Source organism: Balaenoptera borealis (assembly GCF_965194805.1).
Source record: "Balaenoptera borealis genome assembly, chromosome: X".
NCBI classification, from domain to species: domain Eukaryota; kingdom Metazoa; phylum Chordata; class Mammalia; order Artiodactyla; family Balaenopteridae; genus Balaenoptera; species Balaenoptera borealis.
Window position 1 is genome coordinate 7,832,638 of NC_138881.1, and position 17,959 is coordinate 7,850,596.

General features: G+C 46.2%; 1 protein-coding gene across 5 annotated transcripts in view; it reads left to right on the forward strand.

Moving 5' to 3' along the window:
* The window catches only part of WWC3 (WWC family member 3), a 130,361-nt gene extending 113,640 nt beyond the window's left edge, over positions 1-16,721 (forward strand). For 3 of the 5 annotated variants that reach the window (XM_082375492.1, XM_082375494.1, XM_082375495.1), the window contains exons 18-23: positions 330-495; positions 7,585-7,749; positions 9,824-9,916; positions 11,710-11,937; positions 12,095-12,222; positions 14,012-16,721. In XM_082375492.1, coding sequence (XP_082231618.1) covers positions 330-495; positions 7,585-7,749; positions 9,824-9,916; positions 11,710-11,937; positions 12,095-12,222; positions 14,012-14,078 — 847 coding nt within the window. In that variant the 3' untranslated portion in view covers positions 14,079-16,721. Of the gene's footprint in view, positions 1-329; positions 496-7,584; positions 7,750-9,823; positions 9,917-11,709; positions 11,938-12,094; positions 12,295-14,011 lie in introns of those variants that run through there. The other 2 variants (XM_082375493.1, XM_082375496.1) reach the window with 2 other exon arrangements.
* The last annotated feature ends 1,238 nt before the right edge of the window (positions 16,722-17,959 follow it).

The window sequence follows — 17,959 nt, forward strand, 5'->3', positions numbered from 1 at the left end:
TTTCGGAAGGGAAAGTGCATGGCAGAGGGGGAGGGTGTGTGTTCAGGGATGGGCAGGAGGCTGGGAGGGCTTGGGGAGAGAGGGTTCCGGGCTGCTGGCATCTTCAGCGGCTGCAATTGGGCGATACAGACAGACGGACCCTCTTAATGAAAGGCCTTGTAGCTCTGTCTTCCCTATGAAACAGAACTGCCTTTCATTTTATGAGAAAAGCAACCGTCTTCAGTCATTGGAAGCAAATATGGGGCGTCTCTGCTGCTGTGCCCTGGGTGCAGCAGTAAAGTCAGTGCCCTGATGAACGTCTTGGGGGCTTTTGCCATGCCCGCCTTCAGGAGTTGGCAAGCCGACTCGGTGGATAGTGGCTGTAGCAGCTGCGCCCAGACCAGCCCCCCGCACCCAGAGCCCTGCTGCGTTGCTGTCAGCTCCATCCACGGACACACGTTTGCTGGCCAGGCAGACCCTTACGGCCCCGAGGAACTTCAGCCCCCACCTCTGAAGGTAAGCAGAAAAGGACAAAGGATTTCGCGGAGCCCCTGATGTTTTGCCGCCCAGCACCAGGCGCTGGCCTGGAAGGAGGGGCTGTGTGCCCTACGCGAGGGAATTGAAGTGAGTGGCCTCAGATCTGTAAACAGCAGGTACCATGGAAACGTCTGTCTACTTTAAATTAAAAGGAAAGGACAGCTAAAAGGGGTGGATTTTTACTGCTTCATGTGCCCTCTTCAGGGCCGCGTGTGGCTCAGGGTGTTTCGTGGGTCCCTAAGGTTTTGGATGCTTGTCGTTGTTCTCCGTTTGTGACATTAAGAGCAGCGAAGCATCCTTTTGGCCCTTCTGTTCACCCGATCCTAGTTGTGCCCATCACCGTATCTCCAGTGGGGAAATCTTTCAGGTTTGTGGTGACAGATGTCTAAGGAACCCAGTGGGGTTGGGAGACACTGTATCAGTGCTCGATTGCAACTTTGTTTCCCAACTGTTCAACTCATCAGAATGTCTACCAGCACAGCCCCTGATCTCAGTCCAAAACACAGGTCCTGAGAAAAGTGAGAGCCTCCCGCTGGCAGCCTCCCGCACTGCGCCCACGCAGTGCCTCGGGCCGAGATGTTCTGGGCGCGGCTGCCGGTCATGGCCATTATTCCTCTTTCTAAGACTTTGGCGAGCGTTGGCCCACGTCAGGGGCATTAGCTGTGGGAGGCTAGCTTGGTGTGTCCTCCTCCCTCAACTTTTAATTTTGAAGCACTTCAGATCTACAGAGAAGTTGCTAGAATAGTACAACGCACACTCGTATCCCCTTCACCTAGACTCCCCAGTTGTTAGTTCTTCACCACATTTGCATTCTCTCTTTCCATGTGCATGTGGTAGCTGCCAGGCATTGCAGATGCAACAGCAAAGAAACAAATGGAAAGTCCTGCCCTGTGGGCAACAGACAGGGTAAAACAGTAAAATACAGCAGCGTTTGAGATAGTCAAAGGGGCTACTGAAGAATGAGATGGTAGGGAAACAGGGTTTGCATTTTTAGAAAGAATTACCGTTTTAGAAAGGGTTACATTTAGAAGTGTAAATTGGTATCTACAAACATCAGGACTGTAAAATGGTGCAGCCGCTATAGAAAACAGTATGGAGGTTCCTCAAAAAATTAAAACTAGGGACTTCCCTGGTGGTGCAGTGGTTAAGAATCCGCCTACCAATGCAGGGGACACGGGTTCAAGCCCTGGTCCGGGAAGATCCCACATGCCACGGAGCAACTAAGCCTGTGAGCCACACGGCCCGCGTGCCCATGCTCGGCAACAAAAGCAAGCCATGGTGATGAGAAGCCCGCGCATCGCAACAAGGAGTAGCCCCTGCTCGCCGCAACTAGAGAAAGCCTGTGCGCAGCGCCTGTGCGCAGCAGTACAGACCCAACGTAGCCCAAAATAAATAAATAAATAAATCTATTTTTTAAAAAAATTAAAAATAGAAATACCATATGATCCAGCAATTCCACTTCTGGATGTACCTCCAAAAGGGCTGAAAGCAGGTCTCCAAGAGATACTTGCACATCCACATTCATAGCAGCATTATTCACAGTAGCCAAGAGGTGGAAGCAGCCCATGTGTCCGTCGACAGCTGAATGGATAAGGAAAAAGTGGTATATATGTACTATGGAATATTAGCCTTAAAAAGGAAGGAAGTCACATCACAGGCTACAACATGGATGAAGCTTGAAGACACTGTGCTAAGTGAAATAAGCCAGTCACAAAAAAATGAATCCTATACGATTCCACTTATATGAGATTCCTAAAGTAATTAAATTCATAGAGACAGAAAGTGGAATGGTGGTTACCAGGGGCTAGAGATGGGGAAATGGGGAGTTGTTGAATGGGGACAGAGTTCAGTTTGGGAAGGTGAAAAAATTCTAGAGATCTCTTTCACAACAATGTAAGTATATTTAATACTATTGAACTGCACAATGAAAAATCGTTACAATGGTAAATTTTACTTACTTATTTATTGTTGGCTGCGTTGGGTCTTCGTTGCTGCATGCGGGCTTTCTTTAGTTGCGGAGAGCAGGGGCTCCTCTTCGTTGTGATGTGCAGGCTTCTCATTGTGGTGGCTTCTCGTTGTGGAGTCTGGGCTCTAGGCGCGCAGGCTTCAGTAGTTGTGGCGCACGGGCTTAGTTGCTCCGCGGCATGTGGGATCTTCCCGGACCAGGGCTCAAATCTGTGTCCCCTGCATTGGCGGGTGGATTCTTAACCACTGCACCACCAGGGAAGTCCACGATGGTTAATTTTATGTATTTTTTATAATAGAAATGAAAGGTCATAGAAGTCTCACTGAGAAGGCAGTTTTTGAGCAAAGTCCTTAAGGAAGGAGTCTGGGAGCCTTGTGTGGGGCTGGGGATGGGCATTCAGGTGCAGGGAGCTGCAAGTGCAGGTGGGGTCGGGGTAAGGAGGCATCAGAGCTGAGGACAGAGGGAGTCAAGGGGCCACATCATACAGGGCCTACTCAGGACTCTTGCTTTTTCTCTTGAGAGCATTGGAAAACTGGTGGATAGTTCTGAACCCAGGGGTGATGTGATCTGACTCACTTTTTAAATTTTTTCCTAGAATAATTTATTGACATGAAATTCTCATAAAATGAACCCTTTCAAAGTGGACATTTCAGTGACTTTGAATACATTTACAATGTTGTGCAACCACCACTTCTCTCTGGTACCAAGACGTTTCTTTCACCCCAAAGTAAAACCCCATAACCGTTAGCATTCACTCTCCCTTATCTCTCCCCGACCCCTGGCAACCACCAATCTGCTTTGTTTCTATGGATTTGCCAATTCTGGATGTTTTGTGTAAATGGAATCATCCAGGGTTTAAAAGATCAGACTCCAGGGGATCGTAGCCAAGATGACAGAGTAGGGAAGAGCTCACCTCCACCCACAGGTGTACCAAAAGTACGACTGCAGTTGACCCTTGAACAACACAGGGGTTAAGGGTGCTGACCCACCTCACAGTCGAAAATCTGCATTTGGGAGTTGTTGTTTTTTTTTTTTAACACCTAAAGGAACTAGAAAAAGAAGAACAAATAAGATCCAAAGTTAGTAGAAGGAAAGAAAGAAAGATCAGAGCAGAAATTAATGAAAGAGACTAAAAAGAATAGTAGAAAATATCAGTGAAACTAAGAAGTGGTTCTTTGAAAAGATAAACAAAATTGGTAAACCTTTAGACTCATCAAGAAAAAAAAGAGAGCCTAAATAAATAAAATCAGAAATGAAAAAAAGAGGGGACTTCCCTGGTGGTCCAGTGGTTAAGACTCACAGACTACATGGCACAGCAAAAAAAAGAAAAAAAAGAAACGAAAAAAAGAAGTTACAACTGACACCACAGAGATACAAAGGATCATAAGAGATTACTATGAACAGTCGTATGCCAGTAAACTGGATAACCTAGAAGAAATGGATGAATTCCTAGAAACATACAATTTCCCAAAACTGAATCAGAAAGAAATAGAAAATATGAACAGACCGATTATCAGTAATGAAACTGAATCAGTAATTTTAAAACTCCCAACAAACAAAAGTTCAGGATCAGATAGCTTCACAGGTGAATTCTACCAAACATTTAAAGAAGAGTTAACACTCATTCTTCTCAAACTATTCCCAAAAATTGAAGAGGAAGGAGTGCTTCTGAACTCATTCTATGAGGCCACCATCACCCTGACCAAAACCAAAGACACCACAAAAAAATAAAGCGACAGGCCAATATCACTCACGAACATAGATGCAAAAATGCTCAACAAAATACTAGCAAACCATATCCAACAATATATTAAAAGGATCATAAACCATGCTCAAGTGGGATTTATCCCAGGGATGCAAGGATTGTTCAGTATCCACAAATCAATCCAAGAGATATACACCATGTTAGCAAATTGAAGAATAAAAATCAAGATCATGTCAGTAGATGCAGAAAAAGCTTTTGACAAAATTCCGCATCCATTTATGATAAAGGGTCTCCAGAAAGTTGGTATAGAGGGAACATAACTTGACCATATATGACCATATATGATAAGCCCAGAGCTATCATCATATTCAGTGGTGAAAAGCTGAAAGCATTTCCTCTAAGATCAGGAGCAAGGCCCACTCTCGCCACTTTTATTCAACATAGTATTGGAAGCCCTAGCCACAGCATTCAGACAAGAGAAAGAAGTAAAAGGAATCCAAATTGGAAAGGAAGAAGTAAAACTGTCACTGTTTGCAGGTGACATGATACTATACATAGAAAATCCTTAAAGACGTGACCAAAAATCTACTAGACCTCATCAGTGAATTCGGTAAAGTGGCAACATTTAAAGTTAAGGGATATAAAATTAATATATGGAAATCGTCTGCAGTTCTATACAACTAACAATGAACTATCAGAAAGAGAAATTAAGAAAATAATTCAGTTTACAGCTGCATCAAAAAGAATAAAATACCCAGGAAGAAATCTAACCAAGGAGGTAAAAGACCTGTACTCAGAAAAGTGTTAAGTCATTGATGACTGAAATTGAAGACAACACAAACAAATGGAAAGATACACCATGCTCATGGATTGGAAGAATTCATGTTAAAATGACCATACTACCCAAGCCAATCCACAGATTGAATGCAATCCCTATCAAAATACCAACGGCATTTTTCACAGAACTAGAAAAAATAATCCAAAAACTGTATGGAAACACAAAAGACCCCGAATAGCCAAAACAACCTTGAGGAAGAAGAATAGAGCTGGAGGTATCATGCTCCCTGATTTCAAACTGTACTACAAAGCTACAGTAATCAAAGCAGCATGCTACTGGCACACAGAAAAAGACACATGGGTCAGTGGAACAGAGTAGAGAGCCCAGAAATAAACCCACACTTATATAATCAACTAATCTATGATGAAGGACGCAAGAAAATACAGAGGAGAAAAGACAGCCTCTTCATGAAATGGTGTTGGGAAAACTGGACAGCTACATACAAAAGAATCAAACTGGACTACTTTCTCATTCCATTTTAAAATGTTTAAAGACTTAAATGTAAGATCTGAAAGCATAAAACTCCTAGAAGAAAGCATAGGTAGGTATGCTCTTGGACATCAGTCTTAGCAATGTATTTTAGGATATCTCTCCTCAGGCAAGGGAAGCAAACAAACAAACAAAAAACAAATGAGACTTTATCAAATTAAAACGCTGTTGCACAGTGAAGGAAACTATCAACAAAACAGAAATGCAGCCTGCTGAATGGGGGAAGATAGTTGCAAATGTTATATCCAACGAGGGGTTAATACCAAAATATACAGAGAACTCGGACAACTCAACATCAAAAAAACAACCAACCTGATTAAAAACTAGGCAGAGGACTTGAGTAGACATTTTTCCAAAGAAGACATTCAGATGGCCAACAGACACATGAAAAGATGCTCAGTGTCACTAATCATTAGGGAAATGCACATCAGAACCACAGTGAGGTATCACCTCATACTTGTCAGAATGGCTATCATCAAAAAGGCAGCAAATAACAAACATTGGAGAGGATGTAGAGAAAAGGGAACCCTTGTGCACTGTTGGTGGGAATGTAAATTGGTGTCACCACTGTGGAAAACAGTAAGCAGGTTCTTCAAAAAGTTAAAAGTTGAACTGCCACACCATCTTGCAGTTCCACTTCTGGGTATTTTTCTGAAGAAAGCAAAAACGCTAGTTAGAAAAGATATATGCACCCCTGTACTTATTACAGCATTATTTACAAGAGCCAAGATATGGAAACAACCTAAGTGTCCATTGTCAATAGATGAATGGGTAAAGAAGATGGGGTATATATGGGTGTATATATGTATACACACAGACACACATATATATACATACATATGTATATACACAATACGCAGTGAAATACTGGCCATAAAGAAGAAGGAAATCTTGCCATTTACAATAGCACAGACGGACCTAGAGGGTATTATGCTAAATAAGTCGGAGAAAGAGAAATACTGCATGATTTCGCTTATATGTAGAAATCAAAACAAAACAAAACAAATGAACAACCATAACAAAACAGAAACAGACTCATAGATACAGAGAACAAAACTGGTGGTCGCCAGGGGGTTGAGTGGGTGGGGATGAGGGCAATAAGTGATGGAGATTAAGAGGTACAAACTTCCAGTTATAAAATAAGTAAGTCACGGGGATGTAATGTACAGCATAGGGTATAAGGTCAATAATACTGTGTTAACTCTGTGTGGTGACAGACGGTAACCAGACTTATCATGGTGATCATTTTGTAATGTATTAAAATATGGAATCAGTATGTTGAACACCTGAAGCTAATATAACAGAGTAAGTCAGTTATGCTTCAATAAAAATGAATGAATGAATGGCTCATACAGCATGTGGCCTCTTGTGACTGGCCTCTTTAACTCAGCCTAATGTTTTCAAGGTACATCAGATTGTAGTATCTACCAGCACTTCCCTCCTTCTCATCGCTTGCATGAGTATGCCACGTTTTGTTTATCTGCTCATCCGCCCGTGGATGTTTGGACTACTTCCACCTTTTGGCTGTTTGAATAAGGCTGCTATGAACATTTGTGTGCAAGTATTTGTTTGAACACCTGTTTTCAGGTCTTTTCGGTATACACCTAGGAGTGGAATTGCTGGGTCTGACTTCAGTTTTTACCAGGATGTCCCTGGTGCTGTGTTGAGAAGGGTTTGAAGGGAGGAGGGAGGCGTGGAATCCAGGAGACGGGTGAGAAGCCTCCTGCACTAATCAGGCACAAGACGATGGTGACCCAGATGGAGGGTTGGTGATAGGTGGTCAAAACATGCTTAATCTCGAACACAGAGCCAACAGGATTTAATCTTGGACCAGATATAGGGTGTATGAAAGAGAGCTGGGTCCAGAATGACACGAACACTTTTTTTGCTGGAACAAATGGGAAAGTAGAGATCCTTGGCAGAGGGAATATCAGAAATTCCATTTTGGACGTGTTAAGTGTGAAATGCCACTTAGACCTCCAGTGGAAATGGCAGGGTTGTTTGGTGACTACACTAATTTAATGCTTGTGTTCTAGAAAGAGTCGTGGTAAACAATAAATTACTATCTAGGTTGATAAGGAAACCAACACAGAAGATCTCTTCCCGGAAGAGGTGGCGAGCCTGCCGAAGGAGAGGCCCGGCCGCAGGGCCCGCGGCTCGCCCTTCACGCGGAGCAGCACCATTGTGCGTTCCCAGACTTTCTCGCCCGGAGCACGAAGCCAGTACGTTTGCAGAGTAAGTCGGGAGTCCTTTGCCACCTGCCTGGAAGGATTCTTCATCGGTCGCGGGCGGGGCTGGGCAGCAGAGGGTTGGAGCTCCCGGCTGGTCCTCACCTGCACGCAGGGTTGAGAACTCTGAGACGGGTGGAGGGGGAGACCCCACCTGCTGTGGTCCGTGGAGACAGGACAGCAGGTTGGAGGTTGGCCGGCCGTGGCCGTGTGACAGTGACGGCACGGACTAGCAGAGACGAGGCGCTGTTGAGGGTAAGTGCTCACGACGCAGCAGACCGGGGGCGCCGTTTGGCTCGAAGAGAGCTTTGACCCTCCCGCTCCTCTAACGGGGCTCGTTGGAGAAAGCATCTTCCCTTGAAGGGGCTGCCAAGGAGCCGCTGCCTTAGGGCAAAGCCAGAGTTTGATCATATGAGAGAGGCAGACCCTCAGGCCTACGTGGGAGACACTGAGGGGTCCCCAGGCCCACCCTCAGGCTCAGAAATTGGCTAGGACTCACGGAACTCAGAAAAGCCGTCGTAGCCACGATGATGGTGCGCCGCAGGGAAGGGGTGCAGATCGGCTCGCAGAGGGAAGAGGCGTCGGGCAGCGCTCCGGAGAGACCGGGCGGAGCTTCCAGCCCTTCTCCCGCAGCGGATTTGTGCGGGAGCTCTCACCTCTCGGAGCAGTGGCAGCGTGCCCGGAGCACAGCTGACCAGGGGCGCTCACCCGAGGCTTGGTGCCCAGGGGTTTTGTGGGGGTCGTCACGAGGCACAGCTGGTGGCCGGCGTGGCTGACCTTCGTCTCCAGCCCCTCCAGGGTCAAGCTGGTGGCCCAGGGCCCCCCCTCACATTGTCAGCAGAGACTGTGTGGCCGGGCCAAGGTCCCCAGGTAAACAGAGACACTTAGAACGTTCTAGGGACTTAGAGGTCACTGCCCAGGAGCTGAGCAGGGAGCCCACCTTTCTTGGGGAGGGAAGCCTTTACTCACACGAGGGAGCAACAGGGGCTGGGGCCCGGGTGGCCACGTCTGCGAGGCCTGCAGCTCCTCTCCCCACGCGGCGAGGTGCCCCGGTCGCGCTTCCCCGGGCAGCCCAGGGTCAGGCGGGGCACTCCCGCCCCATCAGGCTGCAGCCCTGTGGGGCCTGATGCTTCATCACGCGGCTGGAGGCGCCTGATCGAAGGCCACCCGTCCTTATCCTAGACTCCTGCCGAGCCCCTGTGGAGCAGCCTCCAGCCCGCTTGCTGAGAACAGGGTGGTGACGGAGGGAGCCCTTCACCTCCCCAGAGACAGGCCTCCAGCCCCTGCACTGGGCTTTGCGCCCTGCTCGAAGGCACGCACTGGCCGGCGATGCTTCTAGAGGCCTCTTTGTGTTTATATTATATGTTTGTGATGATGGGGAGGCATGTAAGTGCAGGGCTGCGACATTTCCTGATATCTGGGGTTCATTGGCATGGAAAGTAAGGCCGTGAAGGCCAGGACTTTGCTTTCACACAGATATATGTTGATCCTGAAATGAAAACCTGCCGCCAAATGAAATACGTAACGTCTCGGCTCCCGTGAAGTCGGCATTATTTATTTTTCTTTTTAAAGCCAGGCCTTTTCCCTTGATGGGCAGGGTGGGTGTTAGTGGTGTGGGCTTGTCCTCCTGCCAGGAACGAGGCTCTTTTCTGGAACGCCAGTCTTCCCAGCTCTTGCCAAAGCTAGAAACACAGCAAATGAGAATGACTGATAAAAAGTGAAAAGCGCTGAGGAGAGTGTGGGTTTTCATGAGCGTCACACCGTATCAAGTGGCAGTTGGCATTGATAGGACTGAAATTGTGTTGCTCGATTAGCCTGGAAAACCTCAGCTGGTTCGGCTGATGGACCTGAAGGAGGGTGGGGCTGGGGGTTGCTCTGCTTATTTGGTTTGTCTTTGTTTGGCTTGAAACTCTTGTGTAGGGTTTTCTTGTAAGCGAAACCCAAAGTCTTGGTAAAAGCTCTAAACGTCATAACTGTTTGAGTACCTGCACGAGAAACAAAATAAGCCAGTTCAGAGTACACAGAGAATGAATGTTGAATTCTTGAGGAAATGTTTCTGAACCTCAATCTTTTTGGTGTAGCTTTATCGTAGTGACAGCGACAGTTCAACGCTGCCCCGGAAGTCCCCCTTTGTCCGAAACACTTTGGAAAGACGAACCCTTCGCTATAAGCAGGTATGTGCCATGTAGACTAATATGCCGTCTACATGTACGCTGGGAGTTATTTCTACAAACCTGAAGAGGTAATATTTTAGGTAAGATTAATTGAAAGGTAATATGTTTATTTCCTTGTTTACTTAGGTATAATTTTTAAAAGTGTATATAATGTCAATATGTTACCAATATTTGTTAATTTCCTAAGATAATGTCATAATCTAAGATAATACATGATCTTTACATTTTACAATATAATAAATTAATAAACAGCCATTCTGTATAAGAGATTCTTCTTTCTTTTTTGACAAGGAAGTATATACAGTTTAGAAAATTTGAGTCTTTCAACGTGGAGCATTCTCCTACATAGGACTGTTCTACAGTTTTCCTTTACATACACCGAATTTTTTCTCCACATCACGCCACTTTACACAGTTTTGCTACTTTTAATTTGTAAGGTAGTGGTTCCCTGACTTTCCCGGGCAAGAATTCTTTGAAACAAAAAAAAATTCCCAGATCTCCTTGTGGTGGTTGTATTTAGAGTAGCCGCTGACTGAGAATGATAAGCAAACACATAACTCAGCAACAAAAGTATCTCTCAGCAGCCATGCTGTTGGCATTTTGGCCTAGGTCTGTCTTTGTTGGGGGCCGTCCTGTGCACTGTGGGCCGTTGAGCTGCATCCCTGGCCTTGACCCCCTAGTTGCCAGTATCACCCCCTCCCCCAGTTGTGACGACCAAAACTGTCCCCTGAGGGCCCAAGTCACCCCTGGTTGGGAACCAGTGAGCTCTGCTATGAATTCAGCAGAGCTTTTAAGTGAGTTCGTGTTTATTAAGTCACTTACATTTGCATTTAACTTCTGCATATGTGCAGAATAGTGTTATGGGTGTGTAAAACGCATACAGTTATTCAGTCCTCCCAGCAACGCTGATAGGCTCGTGGATTTGTGCTTTTGTTGCACTAACTGCCTTCCCCAGCGTTGTTTGCCATGGGGTGGGAAGTACTGCTCTCAGCTCCGTGTACAAAATTCTATTCTCGTCTGAGAACCTTCTTGAAAACAGGAGACTTGCTTACTTCAGGCTTATGTGGGGAGGAACGTTTTGTTGTTGTTGTTGTTGTTTGGCCTCGCTGCGCGGCTTGCAGTCTTAGTTCTCCGACCAGGGATGGAACTTGCACCCCAGTACTGGAAGCGGGGAGGCCTAACCATTGGACTACCAGGGAATTCCCTGGGGAGGAGCGTTTTTGACAGCCTGTGTGTGTTTAACCAGACAGCCCTCAGCGTGGTTTATAACGTGCTTTTTCCCATTATACAGTAGATCATTAAGATTTTGCCACGTCGGTATACTGTTCATCTTTTTACAGTAGCTGCGTTTTCTGCTGGCCTTATAATGTATTTGATCACTCTTCTCTTGTTAGGTATTTAGGATTTTTTCTGTCATAAACCTTTTGCACATCATCAGCTATGCCTTTCAGATGCAAGTCAAATGAAATTTCAGAACCAAAGAAAACACACATTTTGTGGCTCTTGTTTATATTGTCAAGTAGCACTTGAGAAAGATGACGCCCTCCTGCCCCGTGTGAGAGGGTCTGTTTCTCTGCGCTTTAGCCAAAGCCTAGGTCGTCCTAACAGCGGACACTTTGCTGTCACTGGCTCGTTACCGGAGTGGAGGTTTGAACCCGTGCCGCCCACGTGCGTGTTGTGTTGGCGTCGGGCCACGCTGCGGGTGCCTCCCTCCAGTGGGGTCGGTCACTCGGGGAAGAAGCTGCAGGCAGGGCGCGGGCGGGGTGGGCGCGCTCACGGCCGCGGTCTCGCAGCCCTGCAGGTCTTCCCTGGCGGCGCTGGCGGCGCGCACGTCCCTGGACCTGGAGCTGGACCTCCAGGCGTCGCGGACGCGGCAGCGGCAGCTGAACGAGGAGCTGTGCGCCCTGCGCGAGCTGCGCCAGCGCCTGGAGGACGCCCAGCTCCGCGGCCACGCCGAGCCCCCGGCCTGGCTGCTGCGCGACGAGCGCTTCCGGAGCCTGCTGCGGGAGGCCGAGAGGCAGGTGAGGCCCCGGCCCGCCAGCGGGGGAGGGGGAGGGGGAGGGGGCGGGCGGGCGGGCCTTTCTCCCGTCCCGGTGCCCGGAGCTGGCAGGGGCTTCCATCGCTCTTCCTTGAAACTGGAAGCAAACCCGTCTGGCTCACCCCGCGTTGCTGTTGCAGACGAGACAGACCAAACTTGACTTCCATCAAGAACAGGCAGCTGAGAAGATGCTGAAGAAGGCCTCCAAAGGGGTGTGCCAGCTGCGCGGGCAGAACCTCAAAGAGCCCATCCAAGTGCAGGCGTTCAGGTGGGGAGAAGCCCAGGCCTCACTCTCCCGCTTGCTTTCTACTGTCATACCTTTGTCATTATAAAGAGTAAAGTAAGTATTGAGACAGACCCACAAGGAAGTCGAGGACAAAGCAGGAATCTCCCCTGCTATTAGCATTGCGCACATTTTCTTCCGATCTTTTTATCTAAACACTGTTTTTTTCATGCTGCTTGTAATCACAGTGTGTTTTCGAGTTTGCATTTAGCTCTTTTTAAATTAAAATACCCCATGTTGCCACATCATCTGTTATCTTTTTTGGCTGTAATGTCTCATCTAACAGATATAATTTACCTATTTTATACCCTGCTTCTTTCCAAATGTTTGCTCTTGTAAACAGCCCAGTGATCTACATATAGATACATATGTGTATCACCTTTGCCTTTTTAGTTAACTTTTTTATTTTTTTAGTTTTTTTTTTTTTTTTTACTTAACTTTTGATTGAAGCATAATAGACATACAGGAAAGCGTGCATATCGTCCTATATATGAAATATTTCAGTGAATTGTCATAAACCCTACATGGCAAGAATCAAATGTTATCAGCACCACCAGATTTCCCACACCAGAATAACCACCATCTTGAATTTGAATAGCGTAGATTAGCTTTCCCTGTTTTTATTTTTTATATGAGGAAAATCCCCCAGTTAATCTATTTTCTTTTGTGTCTGGCTTTTTAAAAAATTGAGGTGAAGTTCACGAAGCATAAGATTAACCATTTTATTTTATTTATTTATTTTTTTTTAAATTATTTATTTATTTATTTATTTATTTATGGCTGTGTTGGGTCTTCGTTTCTGTGCGAGGGCTTTCTCTAGTTGCGGCAAGCGGGGGCCACTCTTCATCGCGGTGCGCGGGCCTCTCACTATCGCGGCCTCTCTTGTTGCGGAGCACAGGCTCCAGACGCGCAGGCTCAGTAATTGTGGCTCACGGGCCCAGTTGCTCCGCGGCATGTGGGATCTTCCCAGACCAGGGCTCGAACCCGTGTACCCTGCATTGGCAGGCAGATTCTCAATCACTGCGCCACCAGGGAAGCCCAGATTAACCATTTTAAAGTGAACAATTCCATGGCATTTAGTACAGTCACAATCTCTATTCAGTTCCAGAACATTTCCATCACCCCAAAAGGAAACCCTGTACCCCCGTTAAGCAGTCACTCCCCACGCCAACCTCTCGTCAGCTCCTGGCGGCCACCATTCTCCTTTCCACCTCTGTGGGTTTGCCTGTTCTGGACCTTTCATATAAGAGAAGTCAGACAGTATGTGGTCTTTTGTGTTTGGCTTCTTTCACTTAGGATAGTATTTTTAAGGTTCATCAATGTTGTAGCATGAATCAGTGCAGTGTTCCTTTTTAGGGCTAAATAATATGTGCCTGACCTCTAGTCTTAATTTTTTTATACCCTGAATTTTTACCTCCCCATCATAAAAGAGTATAAAACACTATAGCTGTCTTCCTTCAACTATGATTTAGAACTCCTTGTATAGATTTTCATTTATTCATAAAGAAATATTTGCTGAGCATCTGCGTATACCAGGCACTGTTCTAGACACTGGAGACAAACCCTTGCCCTCATGGGGCTTTGTAACTTCTATTACAATTTAGAGAGGGGGCTGGGGCAAGAAACTTCAGAGAATCTGTATACAGATGTGCTCCTGGGGATTGAAATTCAATGTGTTCTCTGAGCAAGAAAAGCTGTCATTGATGGCAGAGCCTCTTGCCACCTTTCACTGCATTTCTGTCAGCCTCTAACCTGTAATTCTTTCCATTCGCAGGGAGAAGATAGCATTTTTTACAAGACCAAGGATTAACGTACCTCCTCTGCCCGCCGACGATGTTTGATGTAGTGCTTTGCACACATGAAGTATTTATCTGCCTGTTTTATTTTCATGAAGTTCTTAGACTAGCTAAATTTGTCTTTAAAATATTTGTGCAAAGCTATTAATATACACATTTTGTAAAAAATAAATAAAAACAAAACACATATATCTATACATATATATTTTATAATAGTGACGGCAACAGGGCTTGGTTTTTCCTTGTTGTGAAATTGACATCTCTGAAGACAGGTTATTTTATAAGAGATCAGTTATCATGTTAAGAGTGTACAGTTTTTACGCTGTTTTATTTGACTTAAAGGCTGGAAGACAGAAACGAAGTGAGTTCAGGCAAATTCACTGTATTGTAATTTATTTATAGTACTTTTTTTTTCCTTGAAGGAAAATACTGACTTTAAGATGTATTTTAAGACTGAAATTTAGTTCTTCAGTATTTGCCATGCAGTAGAATGGATCTTTGGGGCCGGTTTTGTGTCTGACGTCGGAAACGCAAACACTGTGTGCTGAACTCGTCACTCGCCCCGTCTCTCCTGTGTGCATTGATCGTGTATATTGCACACTTTCGCACCCTTTGTGTGCTGTTAAGATGCCGCCTTAGGGGCTCAGTCCTAAGTCAGTGCGGGGTGCGCGTTGCGGAGCTCGGTCTCCCGCGCGGGCTGGGCGCCCAGAGCCCCTGGTTTCCGTGCACCTTTCCGTGCCCACCCCGGGTCTGAGGCCGGTCACGGAGCCCCCGGCGGCGGCAGCCGCACAGCCCACCCTCACCCGGCCACGGCAGCCCCGCCTGCCTTTCCGGCCCGCCCCATCTGATCCTGACCGACAAGGAGGGCGCTGGTGGAGCTTCTGCTCTGCTGCTCTGCCCTGCAGGAAAGTGAAAAGAGAAGAAGGAAGGTGCGTTTTCACCGAGTCACTGGACCCGCTGATGCATAGAGCAGTCACGACATGGACACGATAACCTTTGAAGGCGCTTTTTTGAGGAAGCCAGCTTCCGTGGGAGCTACAAGTACCCGGCGAGTCACTCACAGGAGAGCATGTGCTTTCGATCAGAGGCCCTCGCCCCATACTGGAGTCTTCCCAACATTTCTTAAGAAATCTTAGAACTAGCTCATGAGGAAAAAATTCTTTACGTAATAAAACTATACCATCCTTTTAAAATGCCAGGTGGTATAGTTCGCCTAATACATATTTATTATATATGAAATGCACTCTCCTTCATGAGGCCTCGGAGAAGTAAACGAGGTGAGTCACACAAAATGTAAGAGAAAACGGAACCGTCCTCCTGGGTCTTTCTGCCCCTTCCTTGAAAGTGCCCCTCCCCCCTTAATCAGCAGCATCTCTCTCCTCATTCGTCTGTAAGCACTCCCTTGTATAACCCACCTTCCTTTTCACATTTATTAAAAATGAATTTTGTAAAAGCATTTCATTGACATGTGACCTATCACAGACAGTGAAGTTGTCAGTGGTGGTAAGGCTGAAAACTCTGTGCTTTTTCACACTTGTCACTTGTTGCTGTGTATTTCTGCCTCTAGTCTCGGTTTTGTTTTTCCTTTTCCTTTTGCTAATTTTCCTGCATACATACCCACAACAGAGGTAGAGAGACAAAACACATGAGTGCTTGCCAGAAGTGCCCCCCAGGAGACAGCGTTGCTGCACGGGTCAGGTTGGTGACAGGCCCTCTCTGTCCCCAGCTGTTGAAACTTCTGACTGACGGATTGGCTGCCGCTGGACTCTGGGGGGTGTGGAGAGCAAGTCATACGCCTCTGAGTTGCGTGGCTCCCCAGACTTGGGAGAGCCCCGGCCGCGTTGCCTGGCCTCTGTTCAGACACTGCCACCTGAAGCTCTAAGTGGGTGGAAGGGTTGAGGTAGCTTTCCTGCCAACCCCTACAAAGTAGCAACGCGGGGAGACCCGCTGTGCCAATACAGAAAGCCCGCAAGGGTTTGCAAACGTCACTGCCCAGTAGATACAGGTTTCTGTTTGGAATGCTTCCCCACCCCAGAGTTAAAAAAGAAAAGAAGAGAAAAGAAATCCCTCCTTTGCCCCACCAGAAACAAATGCAGCCCCAGCTTTGGTGTCAGTTCCAGGAGTGCTGGGTCCTGCGCCGCCTCCCTCCTGTGTCTGCTTTCGCACCTGAATGGGACCATAGTCAGAAAGGAAGGAAAAGCCAGGCAGATGAAGGACGGGGAGGCTGCTCGCAGGCTGTGCTGGAAGTGGCACATGGACAGCGTCAGAGCCCAGCCCGGGAGGCAGGACACGATGCACCCTAATTGGCTTCTCTTTCGTGATTTGACTGTGCAGCTTCCGACTAGTTAAGACTCCCACCCCCTGGAAAATATCCCACATGTCCGAAAAGTGAAGTCCTATCGTCTTAAGGGGTATTTTCTTATGTTTAAGTCTGCCCATAATCGTGCCTTGGACGATCCGAAGTCTGCCACCAGGGTCCTTTAGAAACAGTGTGATGAGTAGAAGGGAATTCGGTCTTCACTTCATCTGGTCACGTAATTGTCACCACGGAAATAAGTAACCTTCTGTTGTGGGAATAAGTTATAATCAGTATTCATCTCTATTTTTGTCACTGTTCTAGTTGTGTCATTTGTATTGTTTGAAAGTATTTCTTCTACAAAATTAAACTAACCTGCCTTAAGAACAGAATGGAAATGTGTGTGATTTTTTAAAAAAACGTAGTTAGAGGCTTAAATATATTAAAATGTTTATAAATTTTTTCAACATAAAAATAGAGGTATGAAAATAGAATAGTACAATGAAGACACATGCAGCCCTCTCCCCTACCCCTTCACCATGGACCGTTCTTGGCCCATCTTGTTTGGTCTACACCTCCGCCTGCCCCCCCTTCCCGTGTTCTGAAGCAAATCCCATACACCTTTCTGGTTGAGCTGGAAACATTTCAGTACATATGGCTAAGAGAGAAAGACACAGTATCCTTATCACATCATAACATTTAATAACTCCTCAATGGCATTCATCATCCATGGTTCACCTTTTCACTTGCCTCAAGGTCATTCTTTTTTTTTTTAACTGAACAGAATCCAAATATCTGTTTATTGGGATTTTTTTTTTAAGTCTGTGGTTTTTTTGGGGGAGGGGGAGCTTTCTTGAGATAGAATTCACATACCATACAATTCACCCTCTTAAAGCATGTAATTCATCAGTTTTTAGTGTATTCGGAGTTTAGTATGTTCGTAGCGCAAATGCTACAATCAGTTGTAGAACTTCTTCCTCACCGTAAAAAGAAACCCTGTGCCCGTTAACCGTCACCCCCATTTCTCCCCCTCCCCCCTGCCCCTGGTAACCGCTAATCTTTCTGTCTCTGTGGATATGCCTGTTTTGGACGTTTCCTGGAAATAGAATCACATGCTATGTGTGTTGGCTTTGTTCGCTCAGCATCATGTCTTCTGGGCTCGTCCACATTGTAGCCTGTGTCAGGACTTCACTCCTTTTTATTGCTGAGTAATATTCCTTTGTGTAGATAGACCACATTGTGTTTATTTGTTCGGCAGTTGATGGCCATTTGGGTTGTTTCCACTTTTTGGCTAATAGGGATAATGTTGCTGTGTACATTTGTGTACAAGCTTTTGTGTGGACATAGGTCTTTATTTCTCTTGGGTCTATACATAAAAGTAGAATTTCTAGATCATATGGTAATTCTATGTTTAACCATTTGAAGAACTGCCAGACTATTTTCCAAAGCAGCTGCCCATTTTATATTCCTACCAGCAGCGTACAAGGGCTTCAGTTTCTCCACTTCCTGGCCAACACTTGTCATTTTGATCATAGCCATCTTCATAGGTGCACAGTGGCATCTCAGTGCAGTTGTGTCTGTTTTTAATTCACAGGATCCATCCCCCCTACCACACACACACCTTTGTAAT